This window comes from Callithrix jacchus, chromosome 2 (genome assembly GCF_049354715.1).
Source record: "Callithrix jacchus isolate 240 chromosome 2, calJac240_pri, whole genome shotgun sequence".
Taxonomy (NCBI): domain Eukaryota; kingdom Metazoa; phylum Chordata; class Mammalia; order Primates; family Cebidae; genus Callithrix; species Callithrix jacchus.
The window spans coordinates 10,392,808-10,417,678 of NC_133503.1; the positions used below are offsets into that span (position 1 = coordinate 10,392,808).

At 44.8% G+C, this 24,871-nt stretch overlaps 1 protein-coding gene across 2 annotated transcripts in view; it reads right to left on the reverse strand.

The window, feature by feature from the left end:
* The window catches only part of POM121C (POM121 transmembrane nucleoporin C), a 61,900-nt gene that overhangs the window by 14,860 nt on the left and 22,169 nt on the right, over positions 1-24,871 (reverse strand). The window contains exons 1-5 of one of the 2 annotated variants that reach the window (XM_002743935.6): positions 9,093-9,691; positions 8,376-8,591; positions 7,904-8,062; positions 6,397-6,477; positions 4,115-4,286 (exon numbers count right to left, since the gene is read on the reverse strand). In XM_002743935.6, coding sequence (XP_002743981.6) covers positions 4,115-4,286; positions 6,397-6,477; positions 7,904-8,062; positions 8,376-8,591; positions 9,093-9,655 — 1,191 coding nt within the window. In that variant the 5' untranslated portion in view covers positions 9,656-9,691. Of the gene's footprint in view, positions 1-4,114; positions 4,287-6,396; positions 6,478-7,903; positions 8,063-8,375; positions 8,592-9,092; positions 9,692-24,871 lie in introns of those variants that run through there. The other variant, XM_008981708.4, reaches the window with a different exon arrangement.

The following is a 24,871-nucleotide window of genomic DNA, read 5'->3' on the forward strand; positions in this document are numbered from 1 at the left end:
AGGAGAATTGCCTGAACCCAGGAGGTGGAGGTTGTGGTGAGCCGAGATGGTGCCATTGCACTCCAGCCTGGGTAACAAGAGCAAAACTCCGTCTCAAAAAAAAAAAAAATTAGCTGGGCATGGTGGTGGGCACCTGTAATCCCAGCTACTCAGGAGGCTAAGGCAGGAGAATCGCTTGAATCCAGAAGGCAGGGGTGGCAGTGAGCCGAGGTCACGCCATGAGATCATGCCACTGTACTCTAGTGTGGGCAACAGTATGAGACCCTGTCTCAAAAAAAAGAGAATGTACGATAAAAGGTAAATTTCCTTTTTTATCTCAATGACAGTTTCTAATATATCCTCTAAGAATTATTCTATGCATATTAAAAGATTTTAAAAAGTCCAAACAATAGAGGATACTATACAGTTCTGTGCCTTGTTTTTATGTAACTTATTTTTGAGATCATTCACGTAAGTACTTAGTTGCCTTATTCTTTATCATAGTTACATAGTATATTTCAACTTAGGAAATACTGTTATTTAACCAGCTCCCTGAAAAGACACATGTACACTGTATCCAAGCTGCTGTTATGAAAGCAATGTTACAGTCAGTCCTCGTACACAGCTGCCAGTATGTGCGCAGAGTAACTAACTTCCTAAAGGTAAAGTTGCTTCATCAAAAGGCGTGTGCATCTCTCTCTGTCAACAACTCCTGCCACACAGCCCTCTAGCTAGCTGCACCAACCACTCCCACCAGCAACGTGAGAGGAGCCTGTTTCTTGTAATACTGCACTTCTGTGGTGTCTACTGTTTTCTACTTTACTTTAAAAGCTTTGGTTCATTTGAAATGAGTCTCTCCAGTACAGGAAAACCTCTCAAACATGAGATTTGAGTGGTAGCCCTTCAGAAAAATGGTATGCTAACTCCAAGGATGTGAACCAGCATGCACGGAAACAGAAGTGAAAATAATCATTCAACATATGAATAGATGATCAAATCACTCATGAAACAAAAAGTAGATAGTTCTTTTGTTTTTTCTGAGATGGAGTCTCACTCTGTTTCCCAGGCTGAAATGCAGTGGTGCTATCTCTGCTCACTGCAACCTCTGCCTTCTGGGTTCCCAAGACTCTCCTGCCTCAGCCTCCCAAGTAGCTGGAATTACAGGTATTTTTAGTAGAGACAGGGTTTTGCCATGTTGTCCAGGCTGTTCTCAAACTCCTTACCTCAGGTGATCCTCCTGTCACGGCCTCCCAAAGTCCTGGGATTATAGGTGTGAGCCACCATGTTTGGCTAGCTACTATTTTTTTTTTTTTTTGAGATTCTATCACTCTGTCACCCAGGCTGAAGTGCACTGGCGCTATCTCTGCTCACTGCAACCTCTGCCTCCTGGGTTTCCAAGATTCTCCTGCCTCAGCCTCCTGAGTAGCTGGAATTACAGGCATGCGACATTATGTCCAGTTAATTTTTACACTTTTAGTAGAGACAGGGTTTCACCATGTTGGCCAGGCTAGTCTGAACTCCTGATCTCAGGTGATCCGCCCACCTTAGCTTCTCAAAATGCTGGGATTATAGGAGTTAGCCACCACACCCAGTCTAGGTACTATTTTTTGCCTGTCAAATTGGTAAAACCCCAAAGCTACCGTAACTAAATCTGCTCATGAGGCCATGCAGAAATGGTCCCTCTCATACAACGCTGAGGGAAATGCTGAGAGGTACATGCTCTGCAGGGGGATTTGACAATATCCAGCAAAATTATATGCACATTTAACCTTTGACCTGAGAACCTGACATCTAGCAAGTTTCCAGAGGCAAAACTGCCAAGGGTGAAAGGACATATGAACAAATGTATTCTTTGCAGCATTATCTGTGATAGCGGAAGACAAAAACAACACAATGTTTGCCAACAGAGGACTGCTGCAGTTCTAAGACAGAAGATGAGTGTCCATGCAACGACCTCAACTGCGTGTTATGGGAAGAAAGCAAGGTTCAAATCTGTATATACCGTGCACTGCCGTAAATGTTAGAAGGTGGCGGTTTGCAGATACACTGATAGGCATATTGCTTAGAAAAGAACAAAGGATAATCGAAAAGTAATAAAAACGAAGAGGAAGGAAAAATGTAGAGTGGAAAGGGATGGAAACTGAATTTCTGAGTGTACCTTGTTTTGGTATATGTTTTTTGAAACAACTTAAGGATTTTACATAATTTAAAACAGAACTATTTCAAAAAGGAACACACAGAAATCTTTCAAACATACTGAACAAATGAACCTCACTGTGTATAAAGTTGGTGTACCAAAGGAAAATTAACATTACTTTAAAACACAATATACTGATCACATGTCCCTAGTAGTCTCAGAGGGATATAAAGACAAAACGAATCACAAACAATTCTTAAGCTGACTTCAGCAGTCTTAATAATGACAGTGTTAATAATGACACTGATATTGTAAGTTTGAAATTGCACAGGCCGGGCACAGTTTGTGGCTCACACCTGTAATTCCAGCACTCTGGGAGGCCAAGGTAGGTGCATCACCTGAGGTCAGGAGTTCAAGGCCAGCCTGGCCAACATTGTGAAACCTTGTCTCTATTAAAAATACAAAAATTAGCCAGGTGTGGTGGCTTACACCTATAGTCCCAGCTACTTGGGAGGCTGAGGCAGGAGAATCGCTTGAACTTGGGAGGCAGAGATTGCAATGACCCAAGATTGCACTACTGTACTCTAGCCTGGGCAACAGAGCAAGACTCCATCTCAAAAAAGAAAAAAAAAATTGCATGTACTAGGATCAAAGTAATTAGAAACCAGCATTTTTGGTGTAATAAATGTCACCCGGCCGGTATTACGGTTATTAGTGTTCATTTATATGACTATCAGAGCCTTCTGGGCTGATGAACTCGTCTCAAAAGGTTCTCCTCTCAAAAACATTTATCCGGGTTGGGCGCGGTGGCTCACACCTATAATCTCAGCACTTTGGGAGGCTGAGGCGGTTGGATCACAAGGTCAGGAGATTGAGACCAGCCCGGCCAAGATGGTGAAACCCTGTCTCTACTAAAAATACAAAAATTAGCCGGGCATGGTGGCAGGCGCTTGTAATCCCAGGTACTCGGGAAGCTGAGGCAGGACAATCACTTGAACCTGGGAGCTGGAGGTTGCAGTGTGCCGAGACTGCGCCACTGCACTCTAGCCTGGGTGACAGAGCAAGACTCCGTCTCAAAACAAACAAACAAACAAAAAATATTTCTCCAACATTGTTTACATCTTTTTGTCTGGCTGCTGTGTACTGGGTACCTACTTATTGATGGCCACTAATAGGTGCTTTTCCAATATTACCCTCAATCATTACAACAGCACTTCAGAGACAAGAAAAAGCGATGTTAAGTGATATGCCTGCCCAAGACCTTTGGCTACTCGATGTCAAAGCCAAGCATTTTTTCTTTTTTGGACACAGTCTTGCTTTGTGGCACAGCCTAGTCTTGAACTCCTGGGCTCAAGAGGCTCTTCCACCTTGATTTCCCAAAGTGATGGGATTACAGGCATGAGCCACCCCGCCCAGCCTCAGAGCCAAGATTTGAACCTAAGTCTGTCTAGTGGCAAAGCCTGCTCTGCTCCCTATACTATGTAATAATCCCCTTTCCAAAAAATCATGACTTCTTGTTTTAAAAATCTGCACTTAATTCTAAATGCCTATGATCAATCTCTTTTATGACCCAATACAACCTAGACTCAGTGTACCTTCCCATTCACCGTTAATCTACATGGCAGCTCTGTCTCGCATCAGCTCGCACACATGCACTGGTTTATATTCCAGGCTTTCGACTCTGTTGCATTGATCATTCAATGGTCTGTATCTTCTATTAGCTTAGAGACAGTCCTAACGTCTGACAGATAGAAGGTGATTAGTAAATCTTTGCTAATCAATTATTTTATTTTTTAAAAATTTCTTTAAAAATTCTTTTCTACAGGCAAGTCTCACTATATTGACCAGGCTGGTTTTGAATTCGTGGACTCAAGCAATCCTCCTGCTTTGGCCTTTCAAAGTGCTGGGATTACAGGACCAAACCACCTCGTCTGGCCCTAATCAATGAATGAATGCTGGGAATTCATTTCCCCCACATCACCAGAGCTGTACTTGTACCTGTGAGATGCCTCGAGTGGAGCTGTAGGAACTGGTAATGGCGTTGCGGCTGGAGCTAGGGATGCCACTCGGGTAAGCGCTTGTCAAGGAGCTCATGGAAGAGGTTCGGGATCTCTTATTCAAGTGGTCATCTGAGCTCTGAGAATTAAGGCCTCTCTTCAGAGACCCAGGCCTAAGAAAAGAGAAAAAGACAGATACTCTGTTAAAGGCAACATTGTTTCATGGGTTCACCCACGGTGTCATGAGGTCTTCCTTCATAAACATGAAGGGAAGAGAATAATGCCTTTTACTTTTACTGCTAACAACCTGGCCAAATCTATCTGACAAAGTCAGTAAGAAAAGCCAAATATTTAAACTTAAATGTATGATTCCATTTAAAGACTATTCTGGAAAATGCATACCTATCTACAAGTGACAGAAGGCAGATCAGTGGATGCCTGGGCACAGGGGTGGAACTAAAGGGAGGGATTACAGGCATGTGGGAACTTTTGGAGGTGGTGAGTGTTCATTATCGTGATGGCAGGATGGTTTCACAGGTATTTACATGTCAAAATGTAGCATATGCTTTAAACAAGTACCGTTTATTGTATGTCACATTATACCTCAATAAAGCTGTTAAACAAATCAGAGTTAAGAGGAACTCATCATTTTTCCACACCTCAAACTGAAACAGAAATCTCCTATGCATCTTTCCTGTAGGGCAGTCATCCAACCCGTTACAATGTAGACAACTCTCTCCTACAGTGACCCCCGCCGACCATGAACCAGTTTATTCTCACTGGAGAATAAACCATAAGACATCAGATTAAAATGCTTTTCCTTCAGCCTTCACCTATGAATCCCATGTGAAGCTAAACAGAGCAAGTTATTTCACTTCTTTTTTTGGGGGGGCGGGGGGAAGTCTCCCTCTGTCACTCAGGCTAGAGTGCAATGGCGGAATCCACTCACTGCTGCCTCTGCCTCCTGGGTTCAAGTGATTCTCCTGCCTCAGCCTCCTGAGAAGCTGGGATTATAGGCATGTGCCACCATGTCCGGCTAATTTTTGTATTTTTAGTAGAGACGGGGTTTCACTATGATGACCAGGCTGATCTTGAACTCCTGACCTCATGATCCACCCGCGTCAGCCTCCCAAAATGCTGGGATTACAGGCATGAGCCACTGTGTCTGGCCCTATTTCACTTCTTTCAAGGGACAGTCTTTTGGTTTTTGGGGGACCATTATCCTTCCCTCACTTATTTCCTTATCCCCCCCGAGATTTTTCTCCTCTGGGCTAATACTTCCAGACCTCCAAAACCCCGTCACCCCCCCGCCCCCCACGTTGGGCTGTTGCAAATCTCCTTAGTATCTTTGTTGCTTCCCCGGGAATGAATTTCCACTTGTGTCCACCCTCCCTTGCGGTGCAGCACACTGAACTGGCCACAGCGCTCCACGGACAGCCAGAACCACAGAGGGCGGGGACACCGTCTACCTGCCTCGTTCTAGTCTTGCTTCTAACAGCACAGACCAGGGGCACATGAGCCTTCCCGAGAGCCACATCACACTGCTGACTCAGAGGAGATCTGAGTGATCCTAAGTTTTCTTCACACATACTTCTGAGCCACTTTCCTTTCCATCCAAATCTTCCACCAATTTATTTTTAAACTGACATGTAGAAATGGAACATTTGAGATCCATACTGTTTTATCCACTTTGCACAAACTTTGCAATCCTTCTGTTTATGTGTGTAGTTATTAAATATATTTATAAAACCTCTCACTCTCACCAGCACATTTCATATTTCATCCTTTTTTTTGTTTTGTTTTGAGCCAGTCTTGCTCTTGTCACCCAGGCTGGAGCACAATGGTGCAATCTTGGCTCACGGCAACCTGCGCCTCCCAGGTTCAAGCAATTCTCCTGCCTCAGCCTCCTGAGTAGCTGGGATTACAGGCACCTGCCACCAGCTGGGCTAATTTTGTATTTTTAGTAGAGATGGGGTTTCATCATGTTGGCCAGGCTGGTGGTCTCAAACTCCTGACATCAGGCGATCTGTCCGCCTCGGCCTCCCAAAGTGCTGGGATTACAGGCGTGAGCCATTCATCCATATTAACTCAAGAATATGAAAGGGAATTAGACAGAAAGCAGGTAACTGCAGCAAGTTGCTCAAAATGTTCCTCTCTAATTTCAAAGATGTGAACTTGAATTAAGCAATACAAAAAACAAAGAGGAAAATCTATAGGGCAACAGCTCTGACAGTGTCCTTTTTCCAAACAGCTGGTATTTCATCCATAAGGACTTGCACTTACTTAGGCACAAAAGAAGCGGGAACTCCATTGGCCACCAGGGGCTCAAACGCTGAATGTCCACTGCCACTGCTATCATGGCGCCTGTAACAAATCAAAAAGTTCTCAATGAAATGACATGTCCCTTTAAAGTGTATTCTCACATTTCTGGGACTTTATACTAACTCTATGGAGCACAGACTCCATGCTAGACCAGAAAAGGGTTTTTTTAAATCCCTAAGCTTCTGAAAGGTAAATTTTTTTTTTTTCCAGGCGGAGATTCACTCTTGTTGCCCAGGCTAGAGTGCAGTGGCATGATCTTGGCTCACTGCAACCTCTGCCTCCCGGATTCAAGTGATTCTCCTGCCTCAACCTTCCGAGTCCCTGGGACTACAGGTATGCAGCACCACACCTAGCTAATTCCTTAATTTTTTATAGAGGTAAGGTCTCACTACGTTGTCCAGGCTAGTCTTGAGCTCCTGGGCTCAAGTGATGCTCCCATCTCAGTCTCTCAAAGTGTTAGGGTTATAGGTGTACACCACCACAGCAGGCTTATAAAATGGTGCTTCCATCAGAAGCGTCCCATGAAAGCAGGTATTTTGTCTTGTCCACTGCTCTATCCACCACAGCACTTGTAAGACTAGGGTCTCATATACAATGGGTGCTCAATAAATTCTCAGCCACTTCAACTTCCTTTCTTTCTATACTTAGAAAACTATTTAGTCCATTTTCATTAGGCTAGTCTATAAACCACATGAAAAATAGTTTGTTTGTTTTTTTTTCTTTTTGAGACAGAGTCTTGCTCTGTCGCCCAGGCTGGAGTGCAGTGGCAGAGTCTAGGCTCACTGCAACCTCTGCCTCCCGGGTTCAAGCAATTCTCCTGCCTCAACCTCCCCAGTATCTGGGACTACAGGCGTGTGCCACCACGCCCGGCTAAATTTTGTATTTTTAGTAGAGACGGCGTTTCACCATGTTGGCCAGGCTGGTCTCAAACTCCTGACCTCAGGTGATCCTCCCGCCTCAGCTTCCCAGTGCTGGGATTACCGGTATGAGCCACCTCACTTAGCCAGGAAATTGGTTTTAATCTCATTACTGATAAATCTACCACACTACAGTTTTCACTTTTCTTTCACAAGCATTTCCTTCAGCACAATTAAGACACTGGAACGCGTGGTTACCCAAATACTTGAACGCCACAAAATTCTGGGGGGAAGACGTAGAGCCTTCTTTCTTGAAAATAAACTTTGACACATTTCTATCAAAAGCATGAGGCTAACATGGCTGACAGCTGTTTGCTTCTCTCTACTGCTCATGGGAAAGGTAAATTATAACACTGATCTAACCTGTGCCTCGAAATGTACAGCATTAAAACCCTTGGCATCAGGTTCTTCCATGGAAGCCAAAGAAGGGGACCTATGAAGAAGGCTCACAAACTGCAGGTGGCCTCTGCACCTTTATGGGATGATCTACTCCTATGATCCCATAGGAGTCCACGCGGGAAACCGGCTTAGTACTCTCCTGAGCCTGTTACCTTCTTTTATTTTCCTGGCCATCAAGGAATATTTGGTCTTCTTCCTCCACTGTCCTTTTCTTCTTCTCTTTGAGGGCATTCAGTACAGTCTCCTTTGCGCATGGGTCTGGGGCAGTACTTGACGGTGAGGAGGATGTTGAGCTGATTATCTGCTCTGGTCTATAATGACAGACAAGATTGTAGCCTTAAGATATTTTAATTCCTACGCCATATAGCAAAGACTTCATTACAGGAAATCAGAAGTAACCAACGGGCCAAAGTCTAATTTATACACTCACAGCGGCTGCCCTCAGCAAGTAAAGCTACTTTTTCGTCAAAGGCAAAAAGTGAAAAACAAAAGGTTTTACTAGAATTTGGTGTTTCTCATTCAAATAAGCGGCTCCGTCCTTTCTTTTCTGCGTTGTGGTCATATTGTCACAGGAACAACTGCAAGAATGAAGTGGACGTGAAAAGGGAGAGTATTAATACTCACATCGCAGACCTTGGAAACCTTCTGTCAGGAGGGGCGATCCTCACAGTCACCGGGCTACACACCATCCTGGAGTTGCGAGGGGACAGCACAGCCTTCCTGTGATAACCATTCCAGCACACTGTGGGAAGTACCCCCAGACAGGAATATTGGGCCTGATGGATCGGATAGCGTCTTCGAGGCGTTACTACAAACCGATTTGGTAAAGTCCCACAATCCCTGCAGAGAAGGCAAAACAAGTCATGGAAGCAAAGCATAAAAGAACGCTAAAATGTTAAAGGGCTGAAAACCCACCAGTTCAGACATTTTCCAAAGAACTGAAGTCTCTTTCTAAGCAACACAGAACACGGCGTTTTAATGGCAACTTTCCCTTATTCCATCTAAGGGCAGAGAGTGACAGCTGCTTCACAGCTGTCTCAAAAAAGGACTTCAACAATTTGAGAGGGAAAATCTAAATCTAGGCTAAATCTAGACTGCACTAAAATTCGGGGAGTTTTTAGAACTGGAAAGAAGGGAATTGTTTTGGCAACACAACATCTCATCCCAAGAGTTAGAGGGGGTAACAGACGGCTGGCACACACCAAGGTGCTGTTAAGGAGGGCAAAACCACACACAATCCCCTTCGGACTTGACGAAAAAGCAAATCGGATTTAAAAGTCAAGTCCTCGATTTCAAGTCAGTCGAGCCAGAGGATGATCTGGCAAGATCAGCGTATCTTACCGTTGGGAAGGCCTCCTGGAGGGTCGGAGAAGAGGAGTGGGGAGAGAGGGGTAAACATGGTGAACACGATGGGTCGGCGGGGAGCGCGGCGCAGAGCGGGCGGGTGGGCGGCGGCCAGGCCTCTGCTGCAAGTCCTGGCCCTCCGGAGCGGGGGCGGGCTGCGGTGGCCCGGGCTTGCCCAGGTAACTGCCCATGAGTAGCAGTTCGGCAGGGTCGGGTCCTTCGAGCAGGGTCCGCGGCTCTAGGAGATTTCCGTTGGCTGTAGACTTGGCTGGAGGCGAAGCGAACAATGTTCGCCGATGTCGCGCTTTCCGAACGAAGGAGGACAAGGGGCGCGAACCTCGGGGATCGCGGCTCAGTCCCCACCAGGCCGCGGTAGCCCCCACGGCCAGCCAGGCCAGCGCAGCCGCAGCCGGCACAAGGTACAGCACGAGGCCGACCAGCGACAGGCCGAGGAGCGCCGCCCCGGCCGGCCCGCTGCAGGCCCGGCCACGGCCGTCCCTGACACTCGCTATGGGCCGCCGCCGCTCGCCTGCTCCAGCCGCCGCAGCCGCCGGAGACATCGCGGCGCCGCGCCGCGGAGGAGACTTAAATATCCCAGCGTGCACCGCGCCTCGCGTCGCGTCATCGCGCGCCTGTACGTCATCCGCGCGCGACTCGGGGAAACGCAATCGTCCCGTAGCTCCCAAGACACACCTGGTTTGGAAAATGCCGCCCGCCTTCAACACCTGTTTCTGACTCCTGAGGTTTCCCGCGCAGCTAGCGTGACACCCAACCGGAGGCGATCCAGTGGAAGGATCGCGTCCAAATTAAAAGGGCCCGAGACCCTTTTAAAAGCTGGGGAGTGGGTTTGGGGGTGGGGAATAGAAAGTGACTGATGGTGTATTAGGCTTTCTCTTAGCAGTATAAACGTAGTTTAAAATTAGACTGTGGTGGCGATTGCACCACCCTATGAATTGTATGGCATGTTATTTATTTTAAATAATTTAAATTATATTTAAAAAATATAAATTAAAAAATAAAGCTGTTTTAAAAAAATCTGGTAGTCTGCCAGTACACTTTGGCGTAGCTCAGTTTCCTCAGCCATTCATTCATTCATTGATTTATTCATTCCATTGTTTATCAACATTAAAAAGATTACGGGGGAAAATATAAGATCTCTGATCTTTAGAAGCTCTGTTTAGTAAGGAAGACGTGTAAGTAAAAGACTGCAATTCAATGTTATCAGTATGAAAACGGGAACAAAAAGAGAAGGAGGCAGGGTGTGGTGGCTCAAGCCTTTAATTCCAGCACTTTGGGAGGCCGAGGCGGGTGGATCACCAGAGGTCAGGAGTTCCAGACCAATCTGACCAATATGGTGAAATTCCGTCTCTACAAAAAATACAAAAATTAGCCGGGCCCGGTGGCGCGTGCCTGTAGTCCCAGCTATTCCGGGAGGCTCAGACAGGAGAATTGCTTGAGCCTAGGAGGTCCAGGTTGCAGTGAGTCGAGATCCCACCACTGCACTCAGTATCAAAAGAAAAAGAAAAGAAGGAATGATAAAGGGCAAGGTAGGCTGGGCGCGGTGGCTCACGCCTATAATCCCAGCACTGTGGGAGGCCTGAGGAGGGTGGATCACGAGGTCAAGAGATCGAGACCGTCCTGGTCAACAAGCCCCGTCTCTACTAAAATTAGCTGGGCATGGTGGCGCGCGCCTGTAGTCCCAGCTATTCGGGAGGCTGAGGCAGGAGAATTGCTTGAACCCAGAAGGCAGAGATTGCAGTGAGCCGAGATCGTGCCATTGCACTCCAGTCTGGGTAACAACAGTGAAACTCCGTCTCAAAAAAAAAAAAAAAAAAAAAAGGGCAAGGTAGGCAGGGAAGTGCTCCTGAACCTAAGAGGTCTGGCTGGTTCAAGGCAGATGAAGGAGCACTGTGCAGAAGCTCAGAGATGGAATTGTTCAGTATCCCTGGAGATTAGGGTATTGGGGGGATAAAAAAGTTGCAAAGGTATAGCTACCTCTGGGGCAACTCAGAAAGATGGGAAGAAAGTGCAGTTTGGGTTCCAAATCCTCCCCACGCCAGTCTCAAAGCAATTCTGCTTCTATTTATTTTTTCTCAAATGAATAGAGTGTTTGTCTTGAAATCCTGTGCTGGTCCAAAAAACCCTTATTTATGTTTTGTGGAACTCACCAAGCCCAATTACCAGTTATTGCTTTATTTTATTTTATTTTTAGTTGCATGGACATGTTTAATTCACTGTATTATCAAAAGTGCTACTTTCTTTTTTTTTTTTTTTTTTACGGTTTAACATAAGGTTTTGGTGGGGACACAAATCCAAACTATATGAGAAAATGACTGCTTTTTTTCTTTGAGAGAAGGAAAAAAAAGGGAGTGAAGGAGAGGAAGAAAGAGGAAGAAAAAGAGGGAGAGAGAACGGAAATGTTGCTTTATTCTAAAAAATGGGTATTAATAATGGCCAATCAATATTTCATTTAAACCTCTGAGTAGGTGTGATGTGGTATTGACAAGAATGTATATTTTGTGTATTTGAAGTGGAGAGCTCTATAAATATTTATTAAGTTTACTTGTTCCGGATCTGAGTTCGAGTCCTGGATATCCTTATTAATTTTCTGTCTCATGGAGTCTAAGTCTCTATGTATCTGGGTGTTAGAATCGTTAGCTCTTATTGTTACACTGATCCTTTTACCACTGTATCTTTGTTGCTTTAAAATCTATTTTATCAGATGTGAGAATTGCAACTCCTGCTTTTTATTGATTTATTTATTTTCGCTCTCCATTTGGCTGGTAAATCTTTCTCCATCCCTTTGTTTTGAGTCTTTGTGTATCCTTGCATGTGAAATGGGTCTGGATGTAACATACCATTGGGTTTTGGCTGTATCTTTTGATTGGGGGATTTAGTTGATTTAAATTTAGGATTACTGCCATTTGATGTTAACTGGCTGTTTTATCCATTCGTTGATGTAAATTCTTCTTTATGTTGATGCTCTTTACTTTTTGGTATATTTTTAGAAAGGCTGATACTGGTTGTTTCTTTCTATGTGTAATGCTTCTTTCAGAAGCTCTTGTAAAGCAGGCCTGGTGGTAATAAAATCTCTGAGTACTTGCTTGTTCATGAAAGTTTTTATTTTTCCTTCAGTTGTGAAGCTTAGTTTGGCTGGATATGAAATTCTGGGCTGAAGGTTCTGTTCTTTGAGGATGTTGAATATTGGCCCCCCACTCTCTTCTGGCTTGTAGAGTTTCTGCTGAGAGATCTGCTGTAAGTCTGATAGGCTTGCCTTTGTGGGTAACCTGACCCTTCTCTCTGGCTGCCCTTAGTATTTTCTCCTTCGTTTCAACCCTCGTGAATCTAACGATTATGTGCCTTGGGGTTGCTCTTCTTGAGGAATATCTTTGTGGTGTTCTCTGTATTACCTGGCGTTGAATATTGTCCTGCTTTGCTAGGTTAGGAAAATTTTCCTGAATAATATCCTGAAGAATATTTTCCAGCTTGGATTCATTCTCTCCGTCGCATTCAGGTACACCTATCAAACGTAAATTAGGTCTTTTCACATAGTCCCACATTTCTTGGAGACTTTGCTCATTCCTTTTTATCCTTTTTTCTCTAATCTTGTCTTCTCTGACTTCGACCTCTGATATCCTTTCTTCTGCTTGATCAATTCGAGTGTTTAAACCTGTGCATACTTCTCAGCGTTCCCTTATTGTATTCTTCAGTTCCATTAATTCACTTATATTCCTCTCTAAATTGTCTATTCTCATTAGGATTTCGTCAAACCTTTTTTCAGAGTTCTTAGTTTCTTTACATTGGGCTACAACATGTTCTTTTAACTCGCAGAATTTTCTTATTATCCATCTTCTGAAGCCTGATTCTGTTAATGGGATGCATTCATTCTCCATCAAGCCTTGTTCCCTTGTTGATGAGGAACTGTGATCCTCTTTAGAGAGGCATTCTGATTTTGAGTATTCTCAGCCTTTTTACGCTGGTTTCTTCCCATGATTGTAAATTTATCCAGCTGTCGTCTTTGTAATTACCAACTTTCAAATTAGGTCTCTGAGTGGACGTCCAAGTTGTTAATTCCCAGGGCTGAAATATGAGCAACCCACTGCGCCGGCCAAAACAGTGGTTAAGACTGATGGTGCTTTTCTGCCCGGGAATCTCCAGTCTGGCTTCCTTCTTGAGTCCGTAATAGGCGACTCTGCCTTCCTGGAGCTCCAAACGTCGGTCAGAAAGGGAACCAGTCCCGGTCCCGTTTACTCTGCACCAAGAGCTGCTGCGCCAAGGTGCTGGCAAAACTGCTGCGCCGGCCACAAGAGTCATGCTGGCGACCCGTGCGGCTCCTCCACTGGGAATCTTCTGCTCCATGAGCGACAAAAATTTGTCTGAAAGTGTGGCGTCCTCTCGTTCTCTGCGCTTTCACTGGGAGCTGCAATCCCGAGATGTTAGCGATCAGCCATCTTAGATCGTTTGCTTCTATTTAATATACTGTGATTTCACATAAGACTTAATTTGAAAAAAAAAAGGGGAGGGGGAAGGTAGGGTGGGGGGCTATGTTGCTTAACAAAAAAATCTCAGTATCAGAATAGTGACTGGAAGGTGAAGAAATGGAAGCAGTGACTGCAAAAACTAATCAAGAAACTTGGGTAATAGGGGAAGAAGAAACATAATATCTAGGTCAGCAGGGATTCTTTAAACTACTGTATATGGCTGGAGTGAGGTGGAGGAGCTACACAGGAGCTGGAGTGAGGTACAGACGTGGTGAAACGAAGCAAGGTGATTGAGAAGTAATGTAAGTAGAAAGGTCCATAGCCTGAGCCCTCGGGGCACTGCTGTTTAGAGGTCAAAGAGATGAACACAAAAAACACAAATCATTTAGGAAAATATAGATAAATATGACTACATTAAAAAGTTAGCACTTCTGTGCCGGGGATAGTGGCTCACACATAATCCAGCACATTTGGAGGCCAAGGTGGGTGGATGGCTTTGAGCTCAGGAGTTTAAGACCAGCCTAGGCAACATGGTGAAACCCAGTCTCTACTTAAAAAAGACAAAAATAGCCTGCTGTGGTGGCACATGCCTGTAGTACCAACTACTCAGGAGGCTGAGGCTGGAGAATCACTTGAACCCACGAGGCAGAGGTTGCAGTGAGCTGAGATGGCACGACTGTACTCCAGCCTGGCCAAGAGAGTGAGACTCTGTTACACACTCAAAATGTTAACACTTCTATATGGGAAAAGAAAAGACACGCATCTGAAAGACAAGTCAAGACTTGGAAAAACAACTCTAATACACGTAACTGAAAGAGGATCAGTAAGTAGTTTGTAAAGAACTCCCAAGAATAACAAAAAAAGACCCAATATTTAAAAAGAACAATCGATATAAAAAGCAATTTTTTGAATGGGAAACACAAATACCTAATGATATATACATACGTGCATACATGTACACCCACATATACGTTTAAACTCACTAGTAATCTAGGAAAGACTAAAGTAACAAAATTTTGCATCCATTTACATACTAGAAAAATTAATTAGCAAGATCAAGTCTTGACACGGATGTGGATGCACAGGTCTCATGCTGTGTGAGCAGATGAAACAGCACAGTTTGGAAAGCAATTTGGCGCCAACTAGGAAAAAGTCAGGGTGAAGAAGCATGTATCCTATAAACCTGCCATCTCATTCTGGATACTAAGGAAGTCTCTGAGGCATTATTTGTGTCAAATTCTATCAAAGACAATTTAAACACACTTCATGGGCAATGTCTATCAACACGAGGATGGGCAAACTGCTATAATTCATATAATAAAATACGAGAAAGCAGCTGAAAACTAACCCTTCCGGCTGTAAGTTAGTGCTCCCATCATAAACCACTGTAGACATGGACGGAATGTGTTGCTGGTAAAACACAACAAAACAAAATCTGGTCATCTGCTGACCCAGACTTTGGCTTAGCTCCTACTGTTGTGATATATAAAATGGTACAACTTGACAACTACTTTCAGGCAGAGGACAACAGGAAGCAAAAGACTGATCCCTAAGAGAAAGGAAACTTGCGAGATGTGCCCGAAAGTCACCTAGTTCCTTTACTTGGGGATAATTTCCCTCCTGCAGTACAGAGAGCTGGAGTCTGAGCACAGTAGGGGGATCCTGCTGGACTGAGGAGGCAGAGATCAGGATGAGCACTGAAATGGGGCAGAAAAAAGAAAGGAGGGCACTATGCAAAGAGGGAGTTCTAGAAATCTGTGTATAACACAAACCCATGGCTGAAGGCTGCAGTGATTTTAATTTCATGTGGCAACTTGAAGGGACCATGGGGTGTACAGATACTTTGGTTAAGCATTTATGTCTGGGTATGTCTATAAAGGCGCTTCTGGATGAGGTATTCTGGCTTGTGGTTTTTAAATTATTTTTATTTTTTGAGATGGGGTGTTGCTTTTAAAAATTATTTTTATTTTTATTTATTTATTTTTTGAGACAGAGTTTTGCTCTTGTTACCCAGGCTGGAGTGCAATGGCGTGATCTTGGCTCACTGCAACCTCTGCCACCTGGGTTCAGGCAATTCTTCTGCCTCAGCCTCCTGAGTAGCTGGGATTACAAGCACCTGCAACCACGCCTGGCTACTTTTTTGTATTTTCAGTAGAAACAGAGTTTCACCTTGTTGGCCAGGCTGGTCTCAAACTCCTCACCTCAAGGGATCTGCCTGCCTGGGCCTCCCAAAGTGCTGGGATTACATGTGTGAGCCACGGCGCCTGCCTGGATGAGGTATTCTAGATTTGAATCAGTGACTGAGTAAAAGGTGAGTGGGCCTCATCCCATCCATTTAAAGCCTGAATAGAACGAAAAGGCTGATGAAGAATCCACTTTCTGCCTGAATGTCCTCCAGCCAGGACACTGGTCTTCTTCCTTCACATCTGCACTTGCACTGGAATTCACACCACGCACTCTCCTGTTTCCTCAGGCCTTTGGGCTCAGACTGGAGCTATATGCCACTGGCTCTCCCTGGTCTCCAGCTTGCGAATTGTGGATCTTGGGACTTCTCAGTCTCCATAATCACGTGAGCCAATTCCTTACGAGCATCTCCTCTCCTCCCTCCCGCCTTCTGACTAATGCATACAGCTGAGCTGTGCATACACAGAGTGAGACCACCTGATTAGCAGAAAGCAGGGACTACAGTGTGAAGATCAGAACAGAACGTCGGGGTTAGAGCAGCCCTGGGCTGACAGCACTGCCAGGGGGTTCTGGCCCTGCCAAAGCGGAGATCTTGTACACACTTGGATGTCAAACAAGGAGGTCTTTGGCGTCCTTGGCATCCAGCTGGGACAGCAGAAAGGTTACAACTTTGGGTAAGGACCATGGCCTAGAGAAAGACCTACTCTAGGTCTGTGCTAACAAAATCTAAATTCAAGCCGTGACGATGCAAAGAGCTTGGAGGCTGAGTGTCAGTAAGTTAGAAGGGCTTGGGAAATGCTTTAGGCTGTCCATCAAACTGTAAAAATGAGGCATAAAATCAAGCCTCAACAAGTGTAAGGTCACTGGCCAGTAATGACATTGCTGCTAGCACAAGACTCCATATACTTCAGGGAAAGATAACAGAATCCAGGGGATTGTTCACAATGTCCAATATCGCATTTTAAAAATCCTTTAGACATACAGTGAGCAATAAAATGGGATCCCTGGTCAAGAAAAAATGCAGTATGCATGAAAAGGAACTCAACTGACATTAAAGAGGCTTGGTATATATATCCACAAAATGAAAGGAAAACATGGTCTCAACAAGGGCGTAGACCGGGAATCTCTGCAGAGACACTGGAGTTATCAGGAATAAGCGTAAAAATGCTACAGCTAAAAAAACTGAGATAAAAAAAGTAATGAGATAGGCTTAACAGCACAGTAGAGACAGTGGAATAAAGTCCGTGACTTGAAGACAAGTAGAAATATAATGAACAGAGCCCGCTGGGCTCCATGGGGCAATATCAGTCTGCTGGCAATATGTGTCACTGGACTTCCATAGGAGCAGAGGCTAAGACTGACACAGAAATAAATATTTTTTAAAGTAATGTTCACATTTCTCAAATGTGAAGAAAAATAATGACCCAAAGATCCATGAAGCTGAGCAAACCACAAACAAAAAGACAACTGCTAATTCTCATCAGAAACAAGGTAGGCTAGAAGAAAATTCAAGTTTCTTTCTTTCTTTCTTTTTGAAATGGAGTCTCGCTCTGTCGCCCAGGCTGGAGTGCAGTGGCACAATCCTGGCTCACTGCAACCTCCGCCTTCCAGGTTCAAGCGATTCTCCTGACTCAGCCTCCAGAGTTGCCAGGATTACTGGCCCATGCCACCATGTCCAGCTAATTTTTGTATTTTTAATAGAAACTGGGTTTCACCATGTTAGCCAGGCTGGTCTCAAACTCCTGACCTTGAGTGACCTGACTACCTTGGCCTCTCAAAGGGCTGGGATTACAGGCGGGGCCACCGTGCCCAGCCTCTTTGTTTTTTTGTAGAGATGGGGGTTGCCAAAGTCAAACTGGAAAAACTCACAATTTCTAGGGCTCTGCGCAGAGTACTCAAGCACCCCAGGAATGGGAAAGAATCAGTCTTGGATTGAGCATTGCTCTGAACCTACCAAATGAATCATAAAAACAAGACCTGAGAGGATCCAACTTTCCAGTGGTCTTAAATACAACCCAAAACAAAGCTGAAGAAATGTATGCAGGAATAAAAACATGACCATTACTCAACAAGGTAAAATTTACGGTGTCTGGCATCCTGTTACTAGGCATATAAATAAGCAAGAAAACGCAGCCCATGTAAGAACCACCACTCAATCCTGACTTTGACCCAAACGAACCCAAAACTGACACATATTAAAATAAGCAGAGAAAGACATTAACATTAATTTTAATTTACACAGTTGGGACATGGAAAAATATTAGAAGAAATAACGGCCCCAAATTTTCCAAACATAATGAAAACTATAAACCCACAAACCTGAAGCTGAACGTCAAAAGAACAAGAAATATAAAGCAAACTGTAACAAGTCACATAATCAAATTGCTCAAAACCAGTGATATAGGCTGGGAAAAGGACATGCTATTTACACAGGAACAAAGATAAGAATGACGTCAAATTTCTTGTCAGAAACAGTGCAAATGGGAAGTCAGCAGGGCAACATCTTTAAAGTGCTGAAGGAAAAAACTGCAAACCTGGAATTATATACTTGATAAAAATACGTTTTAACAAAGTGACATAAAGATATCTGCAGACTCATATCTTATATGAGCTGGAAGACTTTTTGAGAGGCTAAGATGGGCGCATTGGTTGAGCCCAGGAGTTAAAGACCAGCCTGGGCAATACAGTGAGACCCTGTCTCTAAAAAAATACAAAAATTAGCCAAGCATGGTGGTACATGCCTGGAGTCTCAGTTACTCAGGAGACTGAGCTGGGAGGTTCACTTGAGCCTGGGAGGTTGAGGCTCCAGTGAGTCATAACTGTGTCACTATACTCCAGCCTGGGTGACAGAGCAAGACTCTCTCAAACAAATAAATAAAAAGCTGAAAGAATTCATCACCAACAAACACACTATAAGTCCTTCAGGCAGAAGAAAAATACCAGATGGAAATCTGGATCTACACAAAGGGATGACAGCCACTGAAAATGGTAACCACGTGTGTAAATACATATGCCCATTTTTCCCTATTATTTCAATCTCTTTAAAATATAATTGAGGAGTGGTATCAGCAAAAGGGCAGAGTAGACAGCTCCAAGCTCCCATCACCCAACAGAAACATATTTTTAAAAAAAGGCCGGATGTGGTGGCTCACGCCTGCAATCCCAGCACTTTGGGAGGCTGAGGCAGGTGGATCACCTGAGGTTGGGAGTTCCAAGGCAGCCTGACTAACATGGTGAAACCCCATCTCTACTAAAACTACAAAAATTAGCTGGGTGTGGTGGTGGGTGCTTGCAATCTCAGTTACGTGGGAGGCTGAGGCAGGAGAAATGCTTGAACCTGGGATGCAGAGGTTGCAGTGGGCTGAGATCATGCCATTGCACTCCAGCCTGGACAACAAAAGCAAAACTTCGTCACACACACACACACACACAAACAAGCAGTAATTGTTAGAAACAGCTTTGTCAGAACTCTGAAAAACAGCCAAAGCTTTACAGCAACCAAATGAATGCTGAATCAAGAAAAAGGTAACTTAAAAAGGCTTTGTGGCAATGTTTTTTAGGAGACAGAATCTTGCTCTGCTGCCCAGGCTGGAGTGCAGTGGCATGATCATGGCTCACTGCACCCTTGAACTCCTGGGCTCAAGTGATTCTTTCACGTCTGCCTTCCAAGTAGCTGGGTGCAGGCGTGAGCCACCATACCTGGTTCTACAGGAGTCTTGAAGACAGAAGCCTGCATTCCCAGTGTGGGACCCGTGGGCATTCCAAAGGGATGGGACCTCACTTTCCAATGACTGGTAAATCTGCTACTACATGCTGAGGGCTACGTGTCTGAGGGGACGATGTAGGCGCTGGTCTATTTGCTGAAGTTGGAACTCACTGAGGCTGGGAAAGTGGTGAGCATTGCCTAAAAATACTGCAGGGCAAACAGTCTACATATGCCTGGGGAAAAACCTGACAGTCTAGACACAAACACTCCAGTGTTCTTTTTTTTTCTTTTGAGACTGAGTCTTGCTCTGTTGCCCAGGCTGGAGTGCAATGGCGCCATCTCAGCTAACTGCAACCTCCACCTCTCAGGTTCAAGTGATTCTTTTGTGTCCGCTTCCCAAGAAGCTGGGACTACAGGCGTCCACCACCATGCCTGGCTGATTTTTGTATTTTTAGTACAGATGGGTTTTTGCCATGTTGGCCAGGCTGGTCTCGAACTGCTGACCTCAAGTGATCTGCCCAGCCTCAGCCTCCCAAAGTGTTGGGATTACAGGCATGAGGCACTGTGCCTGGCCTCCACTTTGTTTGTTTTAATGTGGCCATTCTTGCATTGCTACAACACTCTACTGTTATGGACTTGATTATGTTCACCCAAATGCATATGTTGAACCCTTAACCCATGTGACCTACCTGGAGATAGGGCCTTTAAAGAGGTAATTACGGTTAAATGAGGTTGTAAGGGTGGGGCCCTAAGATGGTATGACTGGAATCCTTATAGTACAGGAAGAAATGACAGGGACAGCTGGCTTCAGTGGCTCACACCTGCAATCCCAGCACTTTGGGAGGCCGAGGCCAGCAGATCCTGAGGTTAGGAGTTTGAGACCAGCCTGGCCAACATAGCAAAATCTACTAAAAACATAAAAATTAGCTGGGCGTGGTGGTAGATGCCTGTAACCCCAGCTACTAGCGAGGCTGAGGCAGGAGAATCACTTGAACCTGGAAGGCGGAGATTGCAGTGAGCTGAGATTGCGCCACTGCATTCCAGCCTGGAGACAGAGTGAGACTCGTCTCAAAACAAACAAATAAACAAAGAAACGGAAATGTCGGCCGTGCAGAGAAAAGGTCATGCGAGGACACAGCAATAAGGCAGCTATCTGCAAGCCAAGGGGAGAAGACTCTGGAGAAGTCAGCCCTGCCAGCACCTTGATCTTAGACTTCTGGCCTCCAACTGTGAGAAAATAGCTTCCTGTTGTTGAAGCCACACAGCCTGTGGCATTTGGCTATGGTAGCCTAGAAAATGACTAGAGACTTCCTAGAGTCAGAGAAGGAAAACTGGGGAGAATTCCTCTGAGAAATGAGGGCAGTCACAAGCATTCAGGTGTTAGAGAGACTTTAGAAGGCCATCAAGATGCCCAGGGCAGGATGCAGGCTCAGAAACACCTGACAAGACCCTAAGCTTTCACCTCGGCCTGATCAGGAGGCTCAGCGCAGGCCTAGCCAAGCGCTGAAGAAAAGCTGAGGAGCAATGCAAACTTCAAAGACCGGGAGAGGTGCTTTCTTCCATTTTTAGCTCCTAGTATTCAAGGAAATCTCAATCAAAATGTGAGCTACAACACAAGCTAAAAGAATCAGAGGCTTCAGTGACCACACATGAAAATGATAAATCTCTGCAAAAAGACTGGATAGTTTGGAAGTCACTAAACATATGTACTACTGCAGCCCTGGACGATGAAAACACACACACTCACAAACACATAGCAAACACAACGAGAATCATCTAAATGCCAGAGTTTCCACAGTATTCAAATGTCCAGGTTTCAATGACAATCACAAATCATGCCAAAACAAAGTATTCAACCTAACAAAACAAACAGATGGAAATCTCCCTTAGGAAGCCCAGACACTGGACTTACCAGACAGACTTTTTAAAAACGGTCATAAATCATGAAGGACCTCTCAAGCAGAACTACAAACCACAGCTTAAGGAAATAGGAGAGGGCACAAACAAATGGAAATACATTTCATGCTCATGGATAGGAAGAATCAATATAGCGAAAATGGCTATACTGCCCAAAGTAATTTACAAATTCAATGCTATTCCCAATAATCTATCACTGACTTTCTTTGCAGAATTAGAAAAAAAATACTTTAAATTTCATATTGTACCAAAAATGAGCCTGTATAGCCAAGACAATCCTAAGCAAAAACAAAGCTGGAGGCCTCATGCTACCTGACTTCAAACTATACTGCAAGGCTACAGTAACCAAAACAGCATGGTACTGGTACCAAAACGGATATATAGACCAATTAAACAGAACGGAGACCTTAGAAATAACACCACACATCTACAACCATCTGATCTTCGACAAACCTGACAAAAACAAGCAATGGGGAAAGGATTCTCTACTTAATGAACGGTGTTGGAAAGACTGGCTAGCCATATGCAGAAAACTGAAACTGGACCCCTTCCTTACACCTTTTAAAAAATTATCTCAAGATGGATTAAAGACTTAAATGTAAAATCCAATACCATAAAAATCCTAGAAGAAAACCTAAGCAATACCATTCAGAACATAGGCATGGGCAAAGACTTCATGACTAAAACATCAAAAGTAATTGCAACAAAAGTCAAAATTGACAAATGAGATCTAATTAAACTAAAGAGCTTCTGTATAGCAAAAGAAACTAGCATCGGAGTGAACAGGTAACCTACAGAATGGGAGAAAATTTTTGCAATCTGCCCATCTGACAAAGGTCAGATCTAGAATCTTGTAGATTTTTTTCAGATCCAGAAACTACAAGGAACTTAATTTATAAGAATAAAACAACCCCATCAAAAAGTGGGCAAAGGGCCAGCCACAGTGGCTCATGCATGTAATCCCAGCACTTTGGGAGGCTGAGGCGGGTGGATCACTCAGGTCAGGAGTTCGAGACTAAACATACAAAAATTAATTACTAAATTGCTCTACTAAAAATATAAAAATTAGCTTGGCACGTCAGTGGGCACCTATAATCCCAGCTACTAGGGAGGCTGAGGCAGGAGAATTGCCTGAACCCAGGAGGTGGAGGTTGCAGTGAGCCTGGATCACCCCACTGCACTCCAGCCTGAGCAACAGAGTGAGGCTTTGTCTCAAAAAACAAACAAAAAGGCTGGACACAGTGGCTCATGCCTGTAATCCCAGTGCTTTGGGAGGCCGAGGCAGGCGGATCACTTGAGGTCAGGAGTTCAAGACCAGCCTGGCCAACATGGGGAAACCCTGTCTCTAGTAAAAAGATAAAAGATTTAGCTGGGTATGGTATTGGATGCCTGTAATCCCAGCAACTAGGGAGGATGAGGCAGAAGAATCGCTTTTTCCCGGGGTGGGGGGAAGAGGAGGAGGAGCCGAGATTATGCCACTGCACTCTAGCCAAAGCGAGTGAGACTCCTCTCAAAAACAAAAAACAGTGCATGTTGGCTAGTTTGTTAATCAATATTAGTTAGTTATTAGCTCCGAATAGATGCCAGGCAATATGGTAGGCACTGGTGAGATAGACTCATGATGCAGAGCTGGTCCCAATGCTAGAATGATCTTTGTTCCTGAGATCAGGTTGCTGCAAGGTCTAACACGATGGGAGTTCCTCGGGCTATCGCCACTAGGGGGCAGCCGAAGCTCATCTGCAATGGCACAGAAATGGCTGGAAGCCCAATGGTCTAACACTGCCAGGAAAGAGCTGTCCTGAAGCGCCAAGTACGAAACTACCTAAAGTTTGTTTTGATTCTCTCAAGATTATTGCTCACAAAAATTTTAAATGAGTCAAGTTTGTGTCTGGAACCCCTATCTTCTCATTTCTTCACCCTCTTCCCTGCAGAGGTGGAGTGAACAATACAGGTACTACCTTGTAAGTAAAAAACGTGGCACATGGAGAAACCCCGTCTCTGCTAAAAATACAAAGTGAGCCGAGTGTGGCGGTGCGTGCCTGTAATCCCAGCTACTCGGGAGGCTGAGGCAGGAGAATCGCTTGAACCCGGGAGGTGGAGGTTGCGGTGAGTGGAGACGGCACATTGCACTCCAGCCTGGGCAACCAGAGCAAAACTCCACCTCAGAAAAGAAAAAAAAAAAGTGGCAGAAAGTCAGTTGCCAAAGGGCAGCCGAAGCTCATGTGTAATGGCACAGTAATGGTTGGAAGCCCAACAGTCTAACTCACCAATAGGTCAGTCGGGGTGGGGAGGGAGAGGAGATTCCCAGAGAGGAATGGATCAAACTGGGAAGCACAGAATTGCAGGCCAGAAACAACTCTGGAAGCAGAAACAGGTGTGTGCCTGCAGATGCACAGACACCAACTGTGTGACACCCACATGAAAAGGTGACACACCCACCTTCTACTCATAAACTCACTGCTGATGGTGCACCTACTACCACTACCTACTTTGTGTAACACAGGAAACAGCAAGAAACACTAAAGACAGTGACAGGCCAGGCACAGTGGCTCACGCCTCTGCTCCCAGCACTTTGGGAGGCTGAGGTGGGAGGATCGCTCGAGGCCAGGAGTTCAAGACCATCTTCAGCAATACAGTGAGACTCATATCACTACAAAAAAACTAAAAAAAAAAAAGACACAGGCTGGTGTAATGGCTCATACCTGTTATCCCAGCACTTTGGAGGCTGAGGTGGGCAGATCATCTGAGGTCAGGAGTTCAAGACCAGCGTTACCAACACGGAGAAACCTCATCTCTACTAAAAATACAAAATTAGCTGGGCGTGGTGGTGCATGCCTGTAATTCCAGCTACTCGGGAGGCTGAGGCAGGAGAATTGCTTGAAACCGGGAGGCAGAGGTTGTGGTGAGCCAAGATCACACCATTGCACTCCAGTCTGGGCAAAAAGAGTTAAACTGTTTATTAAAAAAAAAAAAAAAGACACAGTCTCATTCCCTAATGAGTATAAAGAAGTAAAGTCTGTTTCAGTTACTAATTGCACAAGAAACCAATCCAAAACATAGTGGCATAAGACAATCATTATCATTAGGCACTGTGTGATTCCAACAGGCCTGGCTTGTCTCTGGTCCATGACATGTGGGGCCTCAGCTAGGAAGATGTGGAAGCTAAGTGTGATCAATGGGAGGGGCTGGAATCATTTAGAGGCCTCGGGGCTGATGTTGGCTGTCAGCCAAGACTTCAACTGACCTGTGGGCTGAACCTGTACACATGGCCTCTCTGTGCAGTCTCCCCAACGGGGCTGGCCTGGGCTTCATTACAGTCCAGCAGCTCACTTCTAAGAGCAAGCATTCCGAGAGAACACGGCAGAAGGGCAAGGCATTCTTACAGTGCAGCCTGGCAATCTCATAGCGTCGCTTCTGTCCTACTTTATTTATTAGTCACGGCAATCACATTTGCACAGGCTCTAGGAAAAGAGAATGACCCTGACCAC